Source organism: Numida meleagris, chromosome 1, assembly GCF_002078875.1.
Source record: "Numida meleagris isolate 19003 breed g44 Domestic line chromosome 1, NumMel1.0, whole genome shotgun sequence".
Lineage (NCBI taxonomy): Eukaryota > Metazoa > Chordata > Aves > Galliformes > Numididae > Numida > Numida meleagris.
In genome coordinates, this window is record NC_034409.1 from 109087151 (window position 1) to 109106990 (window position 19840).

The following is a 19840-nucleotide window of genomic DNA, read 5'->3' on the forward strand; positions in this document are numbered from 1 at the left end:
ACTCCATGATTCTTATTTTATGATTCTATGATACTTGTTTTCCAAACTTAAAAGCTTCTTGTGCCAGATAGATAAATTGCAAACTGGCTTCTATGGGAGCTTTGTTTTGAGACTACTTGTGCAAGTAAAGCTATGCATTTGTTTGACTGCCTAGCTACGTTGTATATGAATGAAAACAAAGGTAGAACAAACATTGGGAGTGATAATACCATGCCAAAATACAGCTGGCAGTGGTAACAGGCAGGGCCTCAGGCCCTGCTGCTGCACAAATGCTATTCCATGTCTTCAGTGTACCACTCAACAGATCTGTGGACGACACTGAATTAGGAAGGATATTTGGCACTTAGAGTGCCAAATGTAGAGCTGTAGAGCATAAATTCAAAGCTGAATGTAGCACCAAGAGAAATCTCACAGAGTTCAAGGAGAAGCAATTACGGATAGTTATGAACTATCTTGTCTGTACTCAGCATTGGTGAGACCACACCTGGAAATAGTGTCTATTTTTGGACCCTGCGGTTCAAGAGGGATATGAAGAAATAGGTGGCCCAGAGAAAAACACCTAAGCTGGCCAGGGGCCTAAAGGAAAGGACCCACAATGACAATCCAGGTTATTTAGCCTGGAGAAGGGGAGGCCAAGGGGCACTCCAAAGCTGCCTACAACCACTTGAAGGGGAGTAACAAAGGTGATGGAGTCATGGAGCCAAATCCTCCCAGAGAAGAAGCCACAAATTGTGGCTTGGGAGGTTCACACTGGATATTAGGAAAAATGCTTTCATGAGAAGATAGGTGCATCCCTGGAGAGGTCACCCAGGGAGAGTGTGGGCTCTCTGTCCTCAGGGATTTGCAGGAGATGGGTGAGGAAAGCCACAGGTGACCTGACCTAGTGGTGGTGACCATCTTGCTGCAAGCAGAAGGCTCCGGTAGTCCCATCAATGGGACTTGGCTCAGGGTTCAAATGTGGAACAACCAGAAAAATGCATCATATTACTTTTTTCCTTCTGTTAACAGGCACTCCTGCAGTAATATAAAAATAGTTAACTGAAGCGAGGTATCACAGAGACTGATGTGATAAAGCATACTGATAGAAAATAAAGAATGGAATATGGGATGAACATTGACCTAACAAATAAAAACGGAAAATAAAAAAGAAGGGAAATAACGAATGGTGCGAAGCAAAGAGGGAGCGCTGAGAGCCAGGAGTGGGAAACTGGTGACAGATGAGGCTGATAAGGCAGACAGCCTAAAGGAATTCTTCGCCCCAGTAATCACAGAGGCAGCAGAAGGTAATGTCCCAGGAACTGGGATTTGTTTTCCTCAGGGAAGGAAGTAAAATGTCAAAAGGTTTTACTCTTGCACTGCAGTGGATAATAAGGCAATTAGTACTCTTAAAAGTCGTCAGAGCACCCAGACTGCAAAGATAAATCACATCCTGGGATAGCAGCGGGAGTGGGAGACTGTCGGAAAGCTTTTGTGGAGCGGTTGTGGTCACTTACCAAGGGTGGGATTACTGAGGGTGGATGTGAAGTTTGCACTAAAAACCGAGGAGGAGCACTGGACTACAGCATCTATAGGTTTGTGAGCTCAGCTTCTCTTCCACAGGAGAAACCAAACACTGGTGAGTCCTGACTGTGCGCATCTGTAAGTGGCAACATAAACGTATTATTAAAAATATCCTGTTCCAACACACATGCCACAGGAGAAGTCTAGCTAACATAAATGGTTTGGAATATGTTGTACAAAAGATTTATGTAAATAATCTCCATTAATAGGATTTATCAGTGTGAATCCTTTCTTGTCCACATGAGAAGAGATTGTGGCGATGTTACACTTATGGTTTACCTTTCCAAAGAGTTTCAGATGTCTCTACAGTTTCAAATGTTTTTTTTTCCCTACATTAATATATATTATACAGAGGTAACTGTTAATCTTTCACAGAACTCTGTAAATATGTGAACTATGCACAGTTCATCATCTGCAGGTTTAATAAGAACAGACAAGAAGACAAATTCTTGGGATGTTATATCTCCACACAACTTCCTGGTCTGATCTCCACGCCTTTGTATTATTTGATTTATTTTAGGCAGGAATGTGATTTCTTAATGAAATAGTTTGACTGATACCAATCCCCATGTGGTTACAGTTGACATTAACACGAAGAAATACTATGGCAGCATGTGCTATTTCTCTTCTCACACAGAAAAAATACTACTCTAGGATATGCTGGCGTAGTGTTCCCTGAACAGTCAAGTCCGCACCATTTGTTATGAAGACAGATGTAATTCAAACCATTATGGCATCAGGGAATTTAAGAACTACCTATAGAGCAGCTGCATTTTTCCAAAGCTGCATGTGGTGAGGGTTTCCACAGTGCTCAGCGCCAGCTCTAACTGGGCTGGCTGAGCAAAACCAGTGAGGCAAGAGCTGTAGGAGTAAGGCATGATGTTAGTGTAACCCCCACCACTGGGAAAACAAGGGAAGAGTTAAGGGACACAATGGCATCCTTCATGTCCTCCCCATCTACAGCAGCCACCATGCCCAGCACACTTACACAGCATCTGCCATGAGGGGTTCCTGCTTTGGGACTTGAGTAGACCCAAATCCTGCACTGCATTTAGTCCCTGGGACTAAGGGTTGCACCGGAAAGTGTCCAGACAGGTCTTGAATGTTTCCTGAAAAGACTGCACCACCTCTCTGGGCAGCCTGTTCCGAAGTTCTGTCAGCCTCCACTGGACTTTCTCTAAAATTTCCTTCTTTCTTGAACTGAGGAGCCCAGAACTAGACAGCATACTCCAGATGTGGCCTCACCGGGCCTCACCTCCCTTGGCCTGCTGGCCATGCTCTTTTTAATGCGACCTCCACAGGTCGCAGAACTGATGGACATTACCCTCAGGTCCTATAGATCTGGGGGTTAAAACTGGCTGAACAGGCAGAGCTGAAGTGGCAGTATTGGTGAGAAGACACTCCTGAGTGACGTCTCAAATTGACATAGTTGGATTGTGTTGATCATCTACACTGTCTTTCCTAATCTCCAGCTTTGTAAGAAGTGGGAAGTCTGTTGTGTTAATATCCAGATTACCTAATATAGCTTTCCTTGGCTCAGCAATCAGTCACGTAGGCCACCGCAAGTTCAGTGAGGGATCAGAGGCACCAGTCAGTTAAATTCTCCAAACATTTTTTTTGGAACAAAATTGTAAATGTTTATCTCGCTAGAAGGATTTACAGATTACATGTGGCACCAATAAATGGAGTATCAGTTTAATGTCTGACAGGTCACCTCCCAGAGGACTAGAACCTGCGTTTGCAGAGAGATAGTGATGGTTATCAAATGATCTTGCCTGTCGCTCTCTTTTATGAAAACCACTTGTTTTGTGGCCAAGTGGAACAAAAGCAAAATTATTTGGAAGAGTTATTTTTGAGTTCAAAAACAAGTTCACAGAAAAGCTGTCTCCTAGACTTCCAGTACGTATGAGGTTGTTATAAAGAGGATTATGATCAACTGCTCATCTTGTTCACCAAAGGAAGGACAAGAAGAAATCAGCTTAAACTGCAGTAAAGAAGATTTAGGCTAGGCAGTAGAGAAAACATCCTAATTAATGATAGGAGCCATATAGTACTGGGAGGCATAACATAAGGAAGTTGTTTCTTACCTTTCAAGAAGATTAGGCAAACATCTAGCAATGACGGTTTTGAAATGCTCAGCCCTGTCTCAATGCATGAGGAAGTAGAGGCTGGGAGGGCATACCGTAAATCTGAGATGTGCTAATCTAATACAGGTTTTGTAGGTAGCCTACTGTTGCTGAAGGATTCATGGAAGAGTAACAAAGTCCTTCAAGGATTTTGCCCTATTAAGCCTCCTAAGTTTACACCTTTTAGACCTCTTCTGTAAAAAGTGCCTTCCTTGTATGTACGCAATTATTTGACCAGGATACTGTAGATCTGGGTATCATGTAATCTCTGGTGGGGCAGCAGAAGAAGTGGACTCAGGCACCTGAACAGGGAGCCCACTGCCCTTGGGATGTCCCAGGATATCTAAGCTATCAGTATAATGTTTTGTGTCATCTCTACCAGCCTTCTATATGGGCGACTCAGATACTGTAGAGTTTTTCACATGGGCTTAGGCACCTCTCTTTGTACAACTGAATCACAGCCCCGGGAGATTCAGCTGGACTCTGCATCCAGGAGTCTCACTCTCACCTCTGCACAGCTCCTTTTAAAAGCATGCTACAAACGCCCAAACTGTCTTCTTCCCCAGATGCAAAACTGCTGAGCTGGATACGATTTTTCAAAAGTGGGTGGGGTTGTTTTTTCCAAAAATCATCATAGTTACTCAATCTGCAGCAAAATAGCACAAACATTGCACCCCAAGGAGTCCCTCAGCTGGGAGAGAAATCATGGCCAGAACCACCGCGCTCCAAATGAAACGATGCTACTTCCCCTTCCCAGGACCTTGAGTTGTCTGATCTGATCTGAAGGGCAGGGTTTTCTGTGCCCAGCTCATGTGGGCAGCTTAGCTCTACAGAAATCTTCTTGCTTTAAATTACCTGTGCCATCATAGCACTCCTCACCATGCCAATGTACAAAACATAGAAAAACGCTCAGCAATAGCATAGGACAGAATGCAACATGCTTTTGGTAATGGGCAGACATCATGCTTTACATGGTCTATCACTTGATACACAAGCTGAAAAGTTGTTATTAAAGTTATATAAAAACCACCTCCCCTCACCTTCATGTTCTTACTTAGGAGAGAAACATGACAAAAATTAGAAAATGTGATTGTACAGCTATATCAGTTAAGCAGAGGGATGCCACGATCTGCTAGTTACTGAATTTATTTAGAATGATTGTTTTAACTGCTTAATGTCTGTTTGACGGGCCCCTCTGAGAACTAAGCAGGTCATGTAGCTAAACTAAGTGAGAGCTCGTCTTCTTTACGAACTGCTTGTGAGTCATGTTTATCCTCAAAGGGAATAGTGTCATGCATTAATTGAGTCTCACTGGTTTAATTTTCGATTGAAAAGTAAATGGGTCTGGTTCTTAAAAAATTACGCAACAGAAAAAACTCCCAGTAATACTCTGATGACAATCTTCCCAGGTACGTTTTTGTTTTTTTGTTTTTTCCCAGATCAGCATAAATTGTAAATGCAGTTGACATTGCATCATTTTGTTTCAATAGCTGTTATTACAGTTCATTGTACTAATTTGATTATACTGAATTTTGGCTCTTATTTACAGTTAAATTAACTTATTTAGTGCAGCTGCATATTTAACACTTAGTAAAACTCCTAATCATTTCAGTGAATCTAATTTTGTCCTAAAAGCAAAATAAGAATAGAATTGAATAGTTTCCATTGGAAGGGGCCTACAAAGATCATCAAGTCCAAAATCCATGAAATCTGCCAAACTGCTGGATTCAGAAAAAGGCAGGAGGGACACAGTTTAAAGTTCAGTCTTTCCTGGTTGTTTACACATGCAGAAGAGAATTTAGGACGTTAACTAGGGAAAAAGAAAGTGGGAGTGCTTACTTTCCTGACTGTAAAGGTTACAGAGAAATCCTCCTCTCTTTTTGCTAGTTTTGAGCTTGTGCTAGAGTGAAGGAACCCTGATGGGGGCAGAGTGGAGGTAAAAGGGGACTGTGGTTAGGATCACTTATGTATAGATGTCAACCCATCACCCAACCTGGATGCCGCTTCTTCCTCAGCTGCTTACTTGCTTCTTAAGAGGAGACTTCCCAGCACAGGGGAAAGGCATTAGGTGGCAGTACCCTGAAAACAGAACTTTATTAGAAGCCTGGTAAGAAGGGAACTTAAGAAAGAAGGATAAGTATACAGAGAAGGGATCTCTGTTGAGGTGTTCAGCTCTGGAGGTCTGTGGATGAGTGGGGAAGTATCCTGCTATCTCCACCGCCCCGTCTTCTGCCCACCACGGCTGAAAGACCAATTGACAGCAGTGGACATGTCAGCACCTAAAATACCCAGGACTTTGCACAAATAAGACCCTTGCTAGCAAACATGAGGTCCTATCCATTAATATACCCAACTGGCTGTTACTTGATTTCTACAGGCCTTCCAAGGCCTTTTCCAACCTGAGCTATCCTTTTACTTCAACACTTGCTGTTGGCAATGGATCTCCCACAAGGTATGAAAGGGGTAAAACCTACAAAACAGGCTAAATCTGAGCCTTACCAGTTCAACACTGCAGTTCTGCTTTTTGGAGAAGCACACAAATCTGGATCTTCTTGTGTCTTATGCACCACATTACGGTGCCCATTTCGTAGGAGGTAATTCTCCCGTGTCACTGAAGTTGCACTGTCCAGTATATACTGCAATCACTTTTGCAAAAACAGCAGAGCCATTTAGCAAAGAAAAATGCTTTTAATTAGGGGTATTATTAATTTACTTCAGGGTAACAATGGAAGTCTTTATGCCATTTAGGATTACATAACATTCACCTCAAACTGTTTTCGTACCTCATTTTCCTTGAACAGAAGATGATTGAAAAATAATTATTTAATAAGAAACCACACAAAAGAGATGGAGAAGTGAAATTTGAAGGTTACACAAAGTTATTTAGGTTAAGCAGAACCAACAAAGAGTTAAGAATTCCCAAGCATTCTCTCCAGCCCATGTGAATGGACAGTGAGATTTTAAAGCTAACGCTTGTGCTCACAAATGCAAAATCACATCCAGTGGATTGAACAGACCGAAGTTCTCTGCACAGTGCTTGGTCCTGAGCAGCCACCAACAAAGTCAAAACAAGAAGTCAAGTCAGGACAAGTTCATCCAAGGGATGGAACAGCTCCCCTAGGAGGTCAGCCTGAGAGGGCTGGGGCTGTTCAGCCTGGAGAAGAGAATGCTCCAGGGAGACCTGAGAGCGGTCTGTCAGTATCTAAAGGGGGGCTATAAGAAAGAAGGGGACAGACTTTTCAGTAGGGTCTTTTGTGATAGGACAAGGAGAAATGGTTTTGAGATGAAAGAAAAAAAGGATAAGATATCCTTGAAAAATAAGATCAGAGAAGAACTAGTTAAACTTATCTTGCAGGTATATGGCAGAAGATGCTAGCTTAGCACCTGCGTGTAAATCTTGTTTGTGGACAGAACAAAGAGTGATAGACTTTACAGGGTACAAAGACAGTTCTTGTTGGGCAAAACAGCAAACTCTGAATCCAGATTACAAAGTATGTATACAAAGGAAATGAAGGTGTGTACCTACTGGGGATGAGGGCAGCAAACCAAGAAGTATGTGAACCCTGAGTACTTTAGACAATGGAGAAAGGGGAAGGAGCTTACCAACATTGGGGTACAGGGATAAAAGAGAAGCTCTGTCCCCCGATCCTTTGAGAGACCCTACAGGGGTATGCCCCTAGTAGACTCTCCCTTTATTTGAATAAAGAAAGCTTTTGTCTCTTTTTAGAATAAAGATAATTGAGCAAGCCTATTGGAGCGGAAATTTTCCCAACAGTATCAAACTAAAAGAGAGGATTTAGACTGGATATAAGGAAAAGGTTTTTATAATAAGGGTGGTGAAGCACTGGCACAGGTCGCCCAGAGAGGTCGTGGATACTCCGTCCCTGGAGACATTCAAGGGCAGCCTGGACAGGCCTCTGAGCAACCTGATCAAGCTGCAGGTGTCCCTGTTCATGGCAGGAAGGTTGGACTAGATGGCCTGTAAGGGTCCCTTCTAACTCAAATGATTCTATGGTAAGAATGGGACACTCACCTGGAAGCTCAGTGTACAGCAACAGTCCCACCACAACCAAGATGTTGAGGTACATAAGATATATACCCAAAATTATGATATTACAGTGCTACTACAATGTAGTGATTCACTGGTAATACTGGATTTGTTTCTGGTCAGTGTAATACTGTAGAGATGTATTCAGAAGAGCTAATTTCATTCAAGGATCTTACCCTCTCTAGAATACCTCCACAGAAAAAAGCAAGCTTGGGGCTCTTCAGAAGGCATTTCAGGCATCTAATGGACAGCTACGCGTCTCTACCATCTGTCAAACAATGTTTTTCTCCATAAACCAGAGGCCAATATTAGCCCTATCTCTACAAAGACATGCAGAAATGTAAAGCACAGTTAATTAAAATTGTTAGGGAAGCTGGGGAAAAAAAAGAAAAAAAAAAAACAAATTAAGTTTGAGGAAGCTGTTTGATTTACATAGGGAACAATCAAAAATATACACGTTAAGGGAGTCAAGAGCAGATAGGCCTAGCACTTCTGGCATTTTCTTAGTATGATGGCAAAGCCCATCTGTGGCACTGAAAGCCAGAGGTTGAAAGAGGAATGCTGCTCCACCCAGTGTGGGGGTGAAGCTTCATTGCCTCAGGAGCCTTGCAGATAAGCATCATAGCACCCTGGGTGAAAAGCAGTGCTGAAAGAGACTATTCAAATGCATTCACAACATCGCTCCAACCTGGGAGCGGATCGGGTATACCTAAGACATACCTAGCATAAATCTGTCTAACCTGTTGTTACAAGCTCTGGAATATGAGAGGTGTGTGCCACGCTTCTTCACTGTCCTCATCACTAGAGCATTTTTCTAAGGTAACTGGATTACCTCTTGTATTGTCTCATCCACCATGGCCATAGAACATAAGGAATCACAGCTCCAGCGAGGGAACCTTGGGATTTCTTACACACAGTACTTTTTCCCCCATTTGGTGCTCTCCTTCAGGCAGTGCCACAAGCACCCAGGGTGCACAAACACAGAGAGATGCTGTCAGCCCCGGGAAGGTTTGACTTCCTTTTATCTGTAAGGCTTTTGGATCTTTTCCTGCCATTCAGCCCTGAAGGTGAGGATGCTCAAAGCTACATAGCAAATGACCCCAGCAGCCAGTAAGTGCTCCCTGCATCCTCCCCTCCTTGCTGTGCACCTGTTTTTTTAAAATGTGCCACAGCTGCTCTCCATTCACTTCTCTTTCTCCTGGCTCCCTTCAGTTCTGATGCTCCCAGCTTGTTACAGCTCTTACAGAACACACAATCTTGTGGCTAGGCAGCTGCATGGTAGCAGGAGCCAGAAGGGATCTCACATTTTGCCTCCAGGTGCATTTAGGGTGGGTCTTCCCACCCCCAAGTCTAATTCCCTGTCTCCACAGTTCCCTGCCCCTACTTTTAACATAAGCACCGTGTTTGTGTTCTTCCAGTCTTCTTCACATATGCCAATTTTCCTACCTAAGCAGAAATTCTCCCCTCAGTTTCCCTTATTGTTATTATCACAAATGCCTTTAAAATGACTTATTAGTATAAGCAAAGAATAGGCAAAGTATTTTATTTTGTGCCTCAGACTTTCTGATTTAGTCCCTGTATGCTCAGGCTGAGGTTTTTTTAACATTCATTTTTAGATATTTGACCTATTTTCTGTGTTCTGTGCACTCCCTCCTTCAATTTGAGCTCATTGAAGAGCTCGTGATTTCACTGAATTTTCTTACTGCATTTTCTACCCTTTCTATACACTGAGATATTTTGTAATTCTGCTCTTAGTGACTTTTTTTTTTTCATTTCTAAAGGAATTGTCAACTCTTTCTGGAGCTCTTTTCCCCCACAGATTTGATTCCCAGTGAATTTACCTGCTAATATCCTGTGTTCATTAAAGCCTGCTGTCTTCATGTCTTCTGCCTCCAGCTGTGTGTTTTCCTTCCTTCACTCACTGAGGCACAGGAATCCTTCAGTCTCTCATGGACCCTGTCCTCCCCTCCACACTCAGCAGAGGTTCCCCTCTCTTGTTTGGAGCCAACTCTGGAAATGCTGCCAGTGTCACGTACACTGAGCAGGCTGTGCCCTGGTTTATCATTTTCTTCAAAACTGCTGGAGTAGTTAAAGACCCCCAAAACCAGTGAGCCACATTTTTTAAAATGATTCTGCTAGCTGCTCACAAAAGAGCATCATCTGTCTGTGTTTCTTTCTTAGAGGAGAGGAGATGAGTGTAATGGATGTAATTTTTTACTGTATTATGTCCTGCTGCTGTTTAGAGATTGGGTCTTTCTTGCCCTACATTCTGTAAGAATGCGTGTATCTGTTTTTCCCTCATCAGTTCATTGCTTCCCGTTTCTTTTTCCTGTGCAGAGCATCCTAATGGGAGGGAGGGTAGTGCTTGGGAGGCATTCCACCTTCATTACTGTGAGGATCCCCAGGAGAAGCACCTCTTCACGGGTATGGCCTTGAAGGGAGTTTCCTTCACCCTTCCAAAAAAGTCAAACTACATAAATCAGGCAGTAAGATTTTGCCCAACCAAGCAGCCATAATTTGACTACCAAGACTGCTTTATTCCTCTTGTCTTTAATAGGCAGCTCTTCTTCTTCGTCCAGACAGCTTAAAATGTGGTACCAAGACCATGCTGGATCACTAAGTTTAGTCTGATGATTTGATCTTGTCATCTTCATGATGAATTAGCTCAAGAATCTGAAACAGAAACTACACAGCTACATTATATATCACTAAAAAGGCATGCAAATACAAAGATTAACTCATTCTAACTTGACTTTTTGCTGCATGATCCTGCCCTCCTCGCCAACATAAAAACTGTTCAGCTGCAAAGGGCCCTTGAGCATAACATGACATTTACAGCATCTATGAGTATTTCTTGTTTATTTCTCATAAATTTCCTTTGGTAATAACTTAGTCACTCGGCAACACTACAGTATACACATATATTACATGATTATCTCATATTTTATACAACACATGTTAAAGTAATTAATTTTCCCAGGCAAATGTCATACCATTTAGTTCATCGTTACAAGCCAAATATTTGTGCAGCGATTTGTTACAAATATATGCATAACCACAGAACACTTCAGCTCCATAGTATTGAATAACTGTAATTTAAAGGGACACTGTCAGGGCTGTTAAAGTCTTAACTTCTACATTAGTCTTTGTTCCACATGCAATTCCCTTTAGGATCCAACCTCAACCCATTTATTTTCTAGAAACTATCCTTGTTACAATACTTAGCTCACAAAAATAACTATGGTCTGCCTGTGGTGTGGAACACACTAGCTAGCAACCAGATGACTTCATGTCAGAAGATGACCGAAGGCTTTCATCTTTCATTTGAACATTCTTTATTCTTTCCATTGACAAGATCTCTTCATGGTGGAACCAGAGAAAATATACTATGTTCCTTCTTCATGGAAAGAACTGAGTCAGAAGTTGTACAGAACTTCAAATTAAGGAAGGATGTTTCTTTTTCTGCTAACATAGGTTACCTCCAAACAAAGAAAGAAACAGTCGAAGCCCCAGTACAGATGTTTCTCTGGGACAGCACCTTTAATTTCAAGACATGGAAGAGAAATTAGCCACGTGGCATCAGGATCAGTTGCCTTGGAAAAAAAAAACAACCAAAAAACTTGTTAAGGGCACAAAACCACTTCTGACAGATAGTGAAGTTTTCTTTTCCCATCCCCTAAATCAGGTCTTTCCCATACTCAAGGTGCAATAATAAAAAAGTCCTTCAGCACACATCCAGAGTAAGGGACTGCAGCAACGGAACTGTGCAGAAATTGCACTCAGGGGCTCAAAAGACTGAAGAAGACGGCTCCATTCAAGCTAACAGCCCAATAAATCCTGCTCCCTGCAGACCACTTATTCTTCAGCACGTTCAATCAACAAGTTTGGAAAGGGGAGCCTGACACATTTCTCACTTATTTTGGCCTTCAATGAGAAAAGCAGCAGTGAAGAAAAGAAGCAGAACCAAAAGCAGTCCAAGTGGAAATGAGAAGTGGTAGGAGGATGTGCAAAAACTAAGAAAACAGAGAGATGGGAGAAAGACATATAGAGAAGATACAACAGAGATAGATCAGAGATATGAGCGAATAGAGCTGTACGTCACCTTGGTGAGACTTCTTTTGGATTACTATGAATAGTCAACTTTATGCAAGACAGACGTACTCAGACAGGAACAGGAAGAGAGAAAAGCATACCAGGTTGTGCAGGAAAAAGATGAACTATCATGCGAATGGAGTGCCAAAAAGTCTGGTTTGCTAAACTTAGCAAAAAGCTGAAAGGAAATGTGATTGCTGTCTATAATTACATAAGGAGCAGGCATTGAATGGAAAAAAGAGACTGTATTTAAAGGACAGTGTTCATGGAAGCGTTCTAACTTCTTAAGTCTTAATCAGCAAAGGAATTAAGGTTGGAGTAAAGCTCAATTCCTAACTTACTCCTAATTGACAAATTTCAGTCAGTTTTGAGAAGCTGGTATTGACCAAGACTTTTGATCCATACAGATGACCTCACTATCATTAAGACAGAGCTTGATAAGTTTAAGCAGCAATTTCTGATGTGGTTCCTGCAGCTGCCAAATGCCCTGGGCTCTGTGACTGTGGGAATCACTGTCGCCCCTGGTCTGTTGCTATTCTGACAGACTTCACTAGTTTTGAGTGTGCTGCTTGGAAACTCAAAATGTACTTCTGGCTTTGATATCTTACGGGGCCTTCATTTTTCTATGGACAATGTGCTATCATATTTGAAGCAGAATGGATGAGTTCTCAAAGCAGCTTTGATCTGTACTAGATCCTCAAAGCAGCCTGCAAGAATAACTTGAAAGCCTTTTATTTAAAATAACATGCATTTCTTCCCCTCTCTTTAATTGGAATGGATGCTGAATGTAGGGCAAATTGTATTGTAAGCTTGACTGCAGAAAGCAAGTATGCTTCTGAAACAACTCAGATCAATAGCAGTTTTTTGTAGTTGACTGTAATCTATCTATTTATTGCCATGGAAATTTTAAAAACGATGGGATTTTTTTGTTGTTTGGTTTTATCCGTCAGCTGAAAAGATTAAGCTGGAAAATGGAGAATGGGAGGAGATGGAGGAATTGATCAGTCATGCAGCCTCAGCTGATGGCATATCCTCAAGGCAACCTGCAAGACTTGGAGACATGCCGACATGATTTTCCTAGGCAGAAGGAAGCAGACTGGCAGATCTTGTTGAACAGAGCCAGTGCTGCAGCTTGTGAGTGTCTTGCAGTGCCTCCCTGGCTCAGTGTGAGACCTTTTGCAATAGACAGTGATATGCAAGATAGTGATACCACAGGTACAAGGATGAGAGACTGGGTATTAGGAAAAACTTATTCTCAGGAAAAGTGGTGAGGCAGTGGCACAGGCTGCCCAGGGAGGTGGGGGGAGTCACTGTCCCTGGAGGTGTTCAAGAGCCGTGTGGATGTGGCACTGAGGGACATGGGCAGTGGGCATGGTGGGGGTGGGCTGGTGTTTGGAACAGATGGCTTAAGTGGTCTTTTCCAATCTTAATGATTCTATGATTCTATGAGAGATGTGCATTGGAACTTCTACTGAGACAAACCCCTCATTTTTGTCAGCAAAAAGAAAAAAGCCAGGAAGTGGTCGTAATTTGAATATCTCCAGTCTCATTCACATCACAAACTGGTCAGAAATTAAAGGAAAGAAAACCAAAGAACATCAGGAAAGAAACAGCTGCATTTCTTTTTTATTGTGGCCTTGAGTGTGGCCCTCAGTTCTGCAATGCCTGATCCTGTCATCAGGTTTCTGGGTCCTGCATTTCCCAGCCTCTTGCAGAGCTGTCTGGGGGTGGATGCCTCTTCAGGCTGCTCTCGTTAGGGCCACAGGTCCCCTCTGGCATTTTGCATTTCCAGGTGATTTGTCCTCCCAGAGATAGCTGTTATCTAGACAGAAGGAAGCGTGCTTGGTTTTTGTGCAGGTGACAATGTGACGAAGGGCCATGTTGCTGCCAAGTGCCACAATCCTACTTCCACCCCCCTGCCAGTCTGGCAGGCCTCTCACACAGCGCTAGGCTTTCTTACCCGTCCCAGCAGCGGCTGCGTGCTGCACTAAACGTGTGTCTGCAGTATAATTGCAAAAATCTGCATTGCACTGCTGAATGTAATTAGAGGCTTTTCTGCCAGGTTCATTTTACTAGCATGGCTGCATCTCAAATCACCCCACACAATGAGGGTGTAGAGAAATGGAGGAGCCAAAATCTATGGCAAATCTCACTGAATGTATGCAGCAGGGGTAGCTCCAACGTGTAACTCCAAGGCTCAGTGTTACTTCTGAGGCTCTCTCTTCCGCTGCTGGCTTCAGAAGTGTGGGGGACTTAAGAAAGTCTCCCAGACTCTAACAACAAGGAAATCAGGCTGACAACAGATAACCCAGGGAAGCTCGTACCTTAGATAAAAGAGCTAGATATCAGCTGACTAGATGGAACAAATGACTTTCAATGGGCATGGCCAAGAGAAACACTCCAACCATTATTATTATTATTATTATTCTCTGAGACAGCAAACTATTTCCATCAAATTTTCAGAGGAGAAACTATTGCGAGATGATGTGATGGGATGGAGACAGAAAGGGAGGAAAAACTGCCCTTAACAGGGAGGCTACAGTGGACAGGTATACCAAGGGTACTACAGTTCCCACCTTTTTCTGCCCTATACTTTACTTCCCCTCACACATCTGAACAAAGTGACCCGTGTAAATGTGCCTTACTACAAAATGCACAGCTGGAGCAATTAGCCATGGATAGGCCATTCCAGCTAACAAGAGCTTCCAGTGAGACCACTGGATTAACTCTTTTCTACTCTTCTATTCCCTGCATCATGGCCAGGAGAAAGAGGTTACGGGCGATGAGCTGTGGAAATTCATGCTTAATACCTCACCTTTGTTGGGCCGCGGGCGGCTGTAGCAGTAATGCACCAAGTGACCCTGTGGTACATGGCCAGCACAGACCTGTGGCCATAGAAATGACAGATTTTTCCTGTGTGGGTTGTCTGGAGCACTCCACAGCTGCAGCCAAAAATTACAGTCAGAGCATTGTTTCCTGACAAATGCGGAGGTATTTTCAAGTGCTACAAGTTCACTGACTGGGGAAAGCAAAATGAATGAGGTCATGAAAGGCGTGAGGAAACATGAGGAATCAACATTTATAAGGATCCACCATTGACTGTGATGGTGCTGTGTTTCAGTTGTGTATCAGGATGGTACCAGTTGGCCCATGCTGCACTACAGTGCACAGCCACTTCAGAATTGCCCTTTTTTCCCCTCAGTTATCTACCTGCAGGGAAGGCTGTAGTTCTCTGTGTATGTGTGCTTAAAAATTCTGTTCCTCTACATGATTTCTGTGGTGACAGTAACAGTATTTGATACTATCCTAAGACAGATCTAAGGAAGTAGGTACTAATAAGAAATAATAATTCTTTTTTAGTTTTTGTTAACTAATTAAGTGTATGCAATAGGTCTTTATGTGCTTGCACGATGATCCACATAGAGCCATAATTCACTTCAAACCAGGCAGTCCGAGAGCAATCTAATTTTGGACATCCCAACCTTAACACGGCCTGTGAAACCACTCCCAGAAACAAGATGAAGTAGTGCGTATGACTGAAACACAGACATATCTTTACAGTGAAGTGACATCAAGTTATGCCAATTTAAGTCATACATTCCTGGTGAATTCTGAACTGACACAAGTTCAGTGAAAGCAAGGCTTCCCTCTCACACCACGTTTCTGAGCACAGACAGAAGACAGAACAAACCAGGAGTCAGCTTCTGAAATATTATATGATCCTCGGCTGGAAAACAAAGTGCTGAACACAGCTCCACTCAAAACATGACTGGAACAGAGGTTCAAGTTCTCTGACAGCTTTGCAAAAGAGACCGAGAGAGGGATGAAATGCATGGGCTGGATGTAGTCTTCCACTCAAATGGACCCTGGAGTCAATGCTACTTGGTCAGATTCTTAGCAATATAAAAAAATGAGACCTTTTCTGGAAAGTTTTAGTTTGCTCAGATTACAATTTGAACATGTTTACTGATTTCAGGTTTACCAGTAAAACTCAATCCCAATAAAAACAGATCAGAATCTCTGTCTTTTTATCACCAAAATACTTTCCATGTTTTCCCTAGCTTTTGCTTCCCTCCTGCTTTCTTTATCCCTTGAACTATACAACTAATGCTGTCTTGTGTGCATACAACAGTATTAACCTTAGAGTACTGTCAGAACATTGTTAATTTACTACTGCCTGCTGCTTGCCTTTGTTGTCATTAACAATCTTCATCTAATAAAAAGCATTTTTCAAAAGCGGTTTTCTTGTAGTACTTTTATTTTTTCCCAGAAAAGGCATTAAAATTAATTTGTTTTCACTCAGTCTGTACTCTTGAGTGAATACAGCAAGGAGGGAAAAAAGATAAACATCTGAGCAAAACCCCAAAGAGAAGGCAATGCAGGAAGAAACAACTCAGTTCTAGGTAGAATACACTCCTTTTTTTTTTTTTTTTCCCCAGATTTGAAAGCAAAAAGCGACTGAAGACTGGCAGAAAACCTCACACTGCAACTGGGCTTTCAGCGTACTAGGAAGATGCTTGCTTCCTTTCCCCACCGCTCCCTGCAGCTTCTTTGTGGGATGAGGCTGAAGGTAATCCTATGCAGACAGATTTGACCCAAAGGTCAGGAAGGCTTCACCGGATTTTCTGTTGGAAATGGATTGTACTCTTTGCTGATGCCACACATTTCACTAACCCCCCCATGTGCTGCTGTTTCCCTTGCACATTTTTCACATAGAGCCTCTGTCTGAACCACCTGAAGACTTGAAGTGACACATTATGAGTACTAAAAGTACTGTACTGTTACATATCAACTGCCCCATTTCATAATGGGCCACAAGAACTGAAGAGGAAAATGAAATTTTCCAGAGAAAAAAGGAAATGAAAAGAGACACTAATTCTTTTGCTGGTTACCATTCCAGAAGAGAAATTGTGCCACTAGTTGTGCCGGACTTATGGGAATTTGGTATAAAGCAGCAGCAGCTATGCTGGTTCAATCATTTCAGAAGGACATATTGGCACATCAGTGTTCTAAAATGCCTTGGATGCCCTTTCTGAAGATCCTCTCTAATGAAAGCTGTGAAAACTGAAAGGTACGTTTTATGAGTACACCAGCTGTCTCCTGAGCAGTGTTTGTCAGATACATAAGGGCTTATTACAGGGATAGCAGGGGATCACATGCACACACAAAGAACAACAGGCAGTGCTGAAGAGCTGACGTTCAGCAAAGTTTTGCATGCCTGGCAATAACCCTTTCAGATTTGCCGAGCTTCCATTCATTCCTCCTTCTTTCCTGTTTCAAACTTCTGGAAGCAATTAAAAATGGAGCATTTTCCATGCTATTGTGAGTTTTTGAAATGAGAACTTTCTGATGAAATAATGTTGAGGAACATGGTTTAGTTGGCATGGTGGTGATGGGTTGGCAGTTGGACTAGATGATCTTAGTGGTCTTTTCCAACCTTAATGATTCTATGGTTCTATAATTCTATGATAATAACAGTTCCGACAGTGAATGCCACAGAAGTGTTCTATGGGAGCTGTACAGGGAGTGCCTCCTTGTCTCATGTAGACTTGATCCGTTGCCGTTCCACAAGATCTCTGTTTTAGGGAAGGGAGAGATGATGTGTGATGGGAATTTCGTGGTCTGAGGCATCGCAGAGTATGAAGTATAGCAGGGGAGATCCACTCCATCTATGAGAATAAGGACATGAGGCACCTCAAGTACAGCTTCTTTGAGACAGCAGAACAGCATAACAGACTTTAAATATTTGGGTTCCAGCTATTTTTACCCATAAGCTTTTTTTTTTGCACTGTAGAAAAAAGTCCTAATTAAAGAAACACATTCATGAGGAGCTCTATGTGAAATGGAGGAACACAACGCAGCATGGCCACTGCTCTCTGGAATGGGCCATGGAAGTGACCTGGAGTGCATCTTCCCTTATGAACAAGGAAAATGTGGGTTCCATCACTGAAAGGCGCAACCCCTCCTCCCAGAGCCATCCGTGAGAAACTCACTCTATCTTCTGTTTGAAATTTAAATCCAAGCGTAATACCGCCCACCATATGAAACGAATGTGATTAAAACGACGGTTCCTTTCATTTTCAATTAAAACACATGTAAAGGGTTACCCTTCCACACCACATGCAAATGCAGGCGCATAATGTGCGCTGGGAAACTAGAACGCCCAAACCCACTGACCCAGTTCCACCCTCCCGGTGGATTGCAATGCAAAAACCAACAAAAAGATGTAAAAGCTTCTCCTCTCGCCCTCCTTCTCCCCCCTCCCGTCCCATGCCATCCAGGGCCCCAAAGTAAAACGCGCTGTATAAAGACGTGGCAAAATGAAAAATGTTAATAGCTAACTCCTCCGGGTTCCCTAGCCCCGCTAGGGGGCGCCGCACTCGGCTGCGCTCGGCTCCGCTCGGCTGCGCTCGGCTCCACTCGGTCCTACTCGGCGCCACTCCGTCCCTCTGTTCTTCGCTCCGCCCCCTGTGACGTCACCCGCCGGTCTCCAGGCAACGGCCCCGCAGCGCAGCGGGCTAGGCTGGGGTTGGTGGCCGGTCATGGCCCTGCCGCTGCTGCCCGGCTTCTCCCTCGGCCGGAACGTGAGTGGCACAGACTGACGTCCCTTCCTTTCCCTCTAACCCCGTTGCCTGTGGGCCAGAGCGAGGAAAAGATGCGCTTAGGCTGTCGGCAAGGCCGGCAGCCGGGGGTGAGGAGAGGGCGCTGCGGAGCTGTGCACGTTACTGCTTCCCGGGATAATGTGCTGAGTTCAGTATGGTGAAGTGGTGTGGGAAGGAAGGAAGGGTTTGGGAGTGACGCTGGTCATGTCGCCTGCAAGAGGCAGACAGAACAGTATGGGCTTTCTTAATAAGTGTAAAATATCTGGAGGGGAATCTGGTATTCACACCGTGAACAAATCTAAAGGGGAGCTACAGGAGAGAAGGGGACAGACTCTTTAGCAGGGTCTGTGGTGACAGAACGAGGGGAAATGGCTGCAAGCTCAAAGAGGGTAGATTTAGGTTGGATATAAGGAAAAAGTCTTTTACAGTGAAGGTGATGAGGCACTGGAACAGGTTGCCCAGAGATGTGGTTGATGCCCCATCCCTGGAGACTTTCAAGGTGAGGCTGGATCAGGCCCTGAGCAGCCTGATCTGGCTGTGGTGTCCCTGTTCCTTGCAGGGGAGTTGGACTAGATGGCCTTCAGAAGTCTGTTCCAACTCTAAGGATTCTATGAATTGACCAGCAAAGCCCTGGTTTCTGCAGCCCAGCTGCTGGGCACTTGGCTGGCTCCCAAGCCTAGTCACCCCTGTGAGGGGTAGCACAGAAACTGTAGGAAATGAGAGTTTCCGAATCGTTTGTTGAGATGTAGGCACTAATGCCAACCATACCATGAGCCTCAGCACCTCTTCAAGATGAGATTGCTCCATGCTGTTAGCATATCTGGGAGCCCACTTCTCTGTAAAGAGCAAGGACAGGTAGAAGCAATTGTAGCTACCTAGGTAGTCATATAAGGAGCATAAAACTATGTAGAAATATGTGGGCTCCCCAGCCTTGTTGGTGTGTGAGCATTGTGTGGGTGCCTGCACACACATCACCTCTTGCAGGACCTCTTACAAGCAGCGAGAATATTTTGTGTGACTTATTCCCCATGATCAGCAGGCTGGTACCATTGTTTTAGAAGGGAAAGGAGAAAAGGGTTGGTGGTGAACACTCTGTCTTGCCGAATTCAAGTTTGTATTGTGAAGAGCCGGTTGTTTATGTACCACTTCAGATAGCTGCTGAGTGAGCACATCAGAAACAGTGAAATAGATGTGTACCATTCCTATCTGCTAGATGGAGATAGAATAACTGAGTGTTATACTGGAATTTATTGTTCTGTAGTTTTCATTTTAACTCTGTTGATTGAGATTATTGTTTTTTGGGGTGTGGTGGAGCTGTCTCTAGAGCCCTTCAGCAGCTGGCTCTGGAGAAGCTTTGTTTTGGAGATAAGGCCCAGTATTTGGCTACACATGATTGAGAAGAGTTAACATAC

At 43.4% G+C, this 19840-nt stretch overlaps 1 protein-coding gene and 1 long non-coding RNA gene across 4 annotated transcripts in view; both read left to right on the forward strand.

Annotated features, from left to right (window-relative positions):
- LOC110403693 lies at window positions 1–17749 on the forward strand. The gene is made up of 3 exons (XR_002441796.1): window positions 1–1615; window positions 16266–16897; window positions 17621–17749. It is a non-coding gene; the product is annotated as an uncharacterized LOC110403693 (long non-coding RNA).
- Window positions 18275–19840, forward strand: part of EFHC2 (EF-hand domain containing 2) — a 61186-nt gene continuing 59620 nt past the window's right edge. For 2 of the 3 annotated variants that reach the window (XM_021407291.1, XM_021407310.1), the window contains exon 1: window positions 18275–18410. In XM_021407291.1, coding sequence (XP_021262966.1) covers window positions 18369–18410 — 42 coding nt within the window. In that variant the 5' untranslated portion in view covers window positions 18275–18368. Of the gene's footprint in view, window positions 18411–18431; window positions 18576–19840 lie in introns of those variants that run through there. The other variant, XM_021407300.1, reaches the window with a different exon arrangement.